Here is a 5,918-nt window from a genome sequence, read left to right as displayed (position 1 = left end):
GGGTGTACCAAAAGTGGCAGGTACATCCAATTGTTGCACGAAAGGAATCCATTGTATGTATAAAACAGGAATGCGTGAATTGCTTGTTTCGTACTTACCTCTTTAACCAGCCGCGTCCAACTCGGAACTGAGCAGGACCGCGTAACGACGAAATGAAGTCAGTGGTACGTTACCTTACAGGATCGCACCAATTCCTCGGTATGTTTACATTCCTGATCGTCTGTACACGCTATTCATATTATGAAGAGCTCATACACGGTGTTGAAAATGTATCAAACAGCATACCACTGAATTATACTGGACGAGTCATGGAAAGAGGAAAGCGCTGTCGTCTAGACATGTTAATAATAATAAAGATATCATTTCGTTTGTTAGTATAACACGTCTGGCATTATGCATAGAAGTAATGAAATTCCACTATTAGTCGGTCGGTGAAATAGAAAATCCTACAAAAATTGTTTTCTTAATCACGGGTACGATAATAACCCTTAAATTCATTTCTATAACTAGAGGGAAAAAAGTAGAGCGGAAATCTCAGAGTAGTATATACTAAAATATCGTAAAATGTGTGTATCGTAAATATTATCTCGGAAGTTCTACAATCGACCAGGAACTGCTCTATTTCGCACGGTTAACCCAGTACATATACGAATATATAACGGAGTAGATATGTTAGTGGCAGGGCCGGTATAACATTATGCGGGGCCGAGTTCAACAATTTTGCCGGGCCTGAATTCACATTCAAATCCTACAAGTAAATTTTGCAACGAGGAATTATTTATTTACAAATGATATATATTTTTTATTTAAGATGAATATTAAATGATAATACTTTGATGATTTATGTAACTCCTTTCAATGTAATCATCGTTACTAAAAAAATGTCTTGTATTTCAGCGGAAATTGCTTCCATTTGTTGTATCATCAGTCTGTAAAAAGTTAATCAACATCGGTACCTTTTAAATCATTAATTTTCGTAGTCTGCGGGGCATTTTAAAACGCGGGGCTGTGTTCCAGCGAACGCGCAGAACCTGCCTTGCGCCGGCCCTGGTTATTGGGATCGCCAATGTAAACAGTAGAGGCGACAGTAGGCAAACCCAGAAATCAATTAGTACAAAGCATTACCTCGAAAGTTTCTTCATCGTGTAATTGTGATAGTGAACGTGATATTTCGTCATTATCCAATAATACAAACGAAGAGTGTTTGACAGGTAAAATTTGTTATACAATCATATTATTCTGTATTAATATAAAAAATATATTCCAAACATTAATAGTTAAAAGTAAGGTGTCTAAGTATACCTACAGTGACAAATTGAAAAAAGGAATAGGCCTCGTCTGGTCTTAGCGACTAATCGAATTAATTGATAAATTGAAAAAAGGAATAAGCCTCGTCCGCTCTTAGCGACTAATCGAATTAATTGATAAATTGTAAAAAGAAGTAGGCCTCGTCTGCTTTCAGTGAATGATTGAATTAGGGGAAAAATTGTACTTGTATAAAGTGACAAATTGTAACTGTAAAAAATTGACTAGAAATTACTATAGGAAAAAGAAAAAATTGACTAAGTAGACGAAATTGTAGTTGCATAAAAGAAAGTAGTAACTATGGGTAGGCCTACAAAAAGGGCATCACTTATGAGAAGGGAGCGTGCAAATGAAACCGAGGATGCTAAAGAAATACGCCTCCGTAAAAATCGTGAAAGGAATGCGAAGCAACGGCGTCAAGAATCTAATACCGAACGTGAATGTAGATTGTCGAAAATGCGGAAATATATGTCTTCCAGATTATCAAGCGAAACGGAGGAAGAGAAAAAGCACCGTATGAATTTAATTCGTAGTCGTTTAGTTAAAGAAACCTTCGCGGAACGATCACATCGCATCAATCAAATTCGGTTATGTTTAGCGAATGAATCTACCGAAGATAGAGCACGTCGTACGGAAGTAATTCGGCGACGTATAGCGAATGAAACTATTGAAGAAAGGTCACGCCGCATCGAACTAATTCGGCGACGCATAGTAAATGAAAGTGCCATGAAACGGTCACGTCGTTTCGGACTAATCTGTCGACGTTTAGCGAATGAAAGCGTTATGGAACGAACACGTCGCATCGAATTAATTCGGCGATGTTTAGCAAACGAATACCGTTATCGAAAGGGCGCATCGCGTTGGATTAATTTGGATGCGCTTAGCAAACGAAAATGCCACTGAACGGTCACGCCAAATCGGGCTAATTCGACAACGATTAGCAACGTTGAAAGAAAGAAAGAAAGAATTACTCGTCTGATGAATATGCACGAAAGAGCTCGAAAAGAAAGAAAAGAACGTTACAATCAAGAAGGCTACTTTCAAGTAGCAATAAATATTTTTGCTGATGTACCATGCGCCATATGTCACAAAGCGATGTATCCGCAACAACGTTGTAACTTGCAGACGAAAACATTATTTCGTGTAATTCCTTCATCTTTAATGGAATCAGAGAAGATAGTGAAATGCTCTCGTTGCCTGAAGCATCTTAAGAAACACAAAGTTCCATCCATAACAAGTTTAACCGAAATTGAGAAACAAATGTTATGTCGAATAGCACACGAAAATTATGAAAATTCGAAATCGTTTTAGTCAAGATTGTAGTCATGATGATTGTAGTAGAAAGTCTCGAAAATTTGGAGCGACAACGACAATTTGAAATAGATGTCGGTAAACTTCGGTCAGCTTTGCAATGGTTAAAAAATAATGCCCTGTACAAAGATGTACGTCCATGTTTTTCTAATATTGCAAATAACATTTTAGAAATAACTCATGTCGTTGAAGAGCCGGCTACTGTAAGAAATGAAAGTAAAGTCGATCAAAGAGGTACTCAAGCAATTAATAAATATTTAAATGTGGGCAATAATGTAGCTATCTTACGAGGCTCCTTCCATCAAGCAAGCGATCGCTTCAGTATCGAATCTCGCGGTAAACAATGTACTGGTATAGCTGCAGTCGCCTGTGTCGCGTTTAATTTGATTAATCCGAACACATGGTGTAACAGCGATGTGGATTACGTACTTTCAGTAGGAGACAAATACTACCGAAGCCAATACAGAGTACTTAGCTGCAACGTGACTGTAAATGGACATACTGATATCGATAACAGTGACGAAGGTTTTCCAAATTTAAAGAATGGTTTAATTACGTTTTTCCAACAACATACGTATGGAATTCTTACTGCGAATTGTATGTCAGTAGCTGTATCATGGAACAACCAGCCGGAGGCTGCCTGCTATTGGTTGTTTGATTCTCATTCAAAAGGTCCGAAAGGATACAAAGCACCGTTAAAGGGAATGTCATGCTGTATGAAAATTATCAATATTGATCATTTGCACACCATATTGCGTCGTAATTTACGTGCTTGAGAAGGTGATAGAAATGTACTGAATGTATATTCAATCACACCTTTGATAATTGTACCAGATACAGATAGCTCTGCACAGGTGGAAAATGTACAAAGGGTATCAAATTTTACTCCACGAAGAGAATCGAATGAAACGCATATTATTTTCGTAACAAGCATGTTACGGTCGGTTGATGACACTATTTCAAATATTGACAGTGTCGTCGCTATTAGTAATCATGGTAATAATAATAATGAGGAAAATGACGTAATACAGATGGCGAATATACATAGAAAAACAGCGCCACCTTTAAACATGGAAAAGGAGAAAAGGATGGAAGAGCTGTGTTGGTTTTTTCTGTTTCCTGATGGCAGAAATGGGTTCGGAGAGTATCGCGATATCCCAATAACACCACTGGATTACTTCTAAGCACGTATTCTGAGCAACGACAGACGATTTCAACGAACAGATTACTTGTTCTTTGCACTATCTGTTGTTGAATATTACCGCGCAAAAGCTAGCGTCTCGGTATCGTGTAGAATGCGCCAAGGAGAACACACTCCAATTGGACTAATAGATGATATTCACCTAACCATGAGAAACATACGAGGTTTGGCATCATATTGGAGACGATGCTGTTCCGAGCTAATCGCCATGGTGCGAAGTCTTGGACCGCCGACATGGTTTGCTACATTTTCCTGCAACGATCTGAATTGGCCAGATATATTGAAAGCGTTCCTTTTATCCTAATATCGGAAGGCCGTTCCTCCGAGGAGGCTGAAAACCTCACATTCACAGATCGATTGAAATTAGTTCAAAGATTCCCAGTAGTTGTAGCAAGACAATTTACGGTACGCGTTAACGTGTTAATGCAGTATATAAAGGACACTCAATGCCTACACGGCGTTGTTATCGATTATTGGTATAGAATCGAATTTCAAAACAGAGGGAGCCCGCATTTGCACTTGCTTATTTGGTGTGCAAACATACCGGATTTCCTAACCAACGAAGGGGTCAATGTTATCGAGAATGTTGTATCGTGCTCAATAGAAACCGCGGAACAAGATGTAAGTAACATAGTTGAAAAAGTCCAAATTTATAAACACACTAATACTTGTTACAAAGATCGAAATAATCGTTCGTGTCGATTTGGTTTTCCCAGACCGATAAGCGAACGAACAATGTGCCTAGGTCCTAACGACACACTTGCCAACAACAGACGTTTCTGCGTACTGAAACGAACTGCGAACAAAATAATGGTGAATAATTATAATCCCGCTTTTTTAAAGATATGGGACGCAAATATGGATATTCAGCCATGCGGAAATGTTACTGCTGTCGCATATTACATTGCTAAGTACGCAAGTAAGTGCGAGCTGCAGGACTCAGGGGATCTTATTAAAGATGCCGTTTTAAGAGCTAAACGTCGGGGCGGCGGCACTTGGAATCAACTGTTTTCGGTATCTATGGCAATTCCGTCACAACGTCTGGTTAGTGCAGCAGAATGCGCTTACTGATTATGCCACCTGCCACTGAAGATGAATTCCCGGAAAGCAGTATTTATAAACAGCTGTCGGGCCGAACAAAGATACAGAATTTTGCGATTTGAAGATAATGAAACGTCAATTCTCAATAACATATTTGATCGTTACGTACAAAGACCGGACAACCTGGAAAATCTGAGTTTGGCAGAATTTGCTGTTTGATATGAAACAATTTCAGCTGGAATGTGGACAGAAGAGGATGGCGACGCGGAACTTAGAAATGATGACGAAGAACCTTCACGATCGAAGAATATAAAATTGAAGAATAATATCCGAATGCGAATAAGGAATAAACCAGCTGTACTCCGCCACCGATATTATACTTTGAATAGTGATAGAGAAGGATATTTCTACAACCTAATAGTGTGTCACATTCCGTTTCGTAATGAAAGCACGCTTATGGCCGAAAACAAATCTTCCGAACAATGTTTCCATCAACGTCAACACGAATTGAAACCTATGTTGGTAAATTCAACCATTAGCAATAAATAAAGTACTCAATAAACCGCACGACGAAAAAGCATTAGCGCAAATGGGAAGACTAAGGCGGTTCTTTTTAAAACAGGGAAACACTCAAAATCATCTCCTAGCGAACAAAACACTTGGAAACAACTGAAGTACACTTTACCCTTAGTCATTGAGATATTGAGAACGCCCACATTCAATTCACCAGCGATTCATTACAAGCAAGGTAATATTATTAAGTAATTACAACATAAAATATGTACCAAATGGAATTACGGGGAAAGCATCCCTGAACCTGAATCGCTAGATTTCATGTTTAAATATTTATAGTTTACATATTGTTTATAAGTTCTTTGTTTGTTTGTCTGTTTGTAAGTCAGACCACCAAGATAACCTGATACAGCATGTGGAAGACCCCACCGCGGGTAATAAACAATAAGAAAAAAATAGGAATTTTACAATAAGAATAGTTATAAACAATAAGAAAAAATTAGGAATTTTGCAGTAACAATAGTCATAAACAATAAGGAAAAAATAG

At 38.2% G+C, this 5,918-nt stretch overlaps 1 protein-coding gene across 1 annotated transcript; it reads left to right on the top strand.

Moving 5' to 3' along the window:
• Positions 1-3,923: 3,923 nt before the first annotated feature.
• On the top strand, positions 3,924-4,665 carry LOC128891287 (uncharacterized). The gene is made up of 2 exons (XM_054150705.1): positions 3,924-4,438; positions 4,534-4,665. The coding sequence occupies exons 1-2, from the start codon at positions 4,004-4,006 to the stop codon at positions 4,567-4,569; spliced, it is 471 nt and encodes a 156-aa protein (XP_054006680.1). The 5' UTR covers positions 3,924-4,003; the 3' UTR covers positions 4,570-4,665.
• The last annotated feature ends 1,253 nt before the right edge of the window (positions 4,666-5,918 follow it).

Source organism: Hylaeus anthracinus, unplaced genomic scaffold, assembly GCF_026225885.1.
Source record: "Hylaeus anthracinus isolate JK02 unplaced genomic scaffold, UHH_iyHylAnth1.0_haploid 12001, whole genome shotgun sequence".
Classification (NCBI taxonomy): domain Eukaryota; kingdom Metazoa; phylum Arthropoda; class Insecta; order Hymenoptera; family Colletidae; genus Hylaeus; species Hylaeus anthracinus.
Note: the sequence above shows the minus strand (reverse complement) of the source record. Positions and strands in the feature narration are given on the sequence as shown.

Coding starts and splice junctions, on each gene's coding strand:
- LOC128891287 (XM_054150705.1), top strand. CDS start 4,004: ATGCTGTTCCGAGCTAATCGCCATGGTGCGAAGTCTTGGACCGCCGAC. Junction 4,439..4,533: donor TAGAAACCGCGGAACAAGAT/GTAAGTAACATA, acceptor TGGTTTTCCCAG/ACCGATAAGCGAACGAACAA.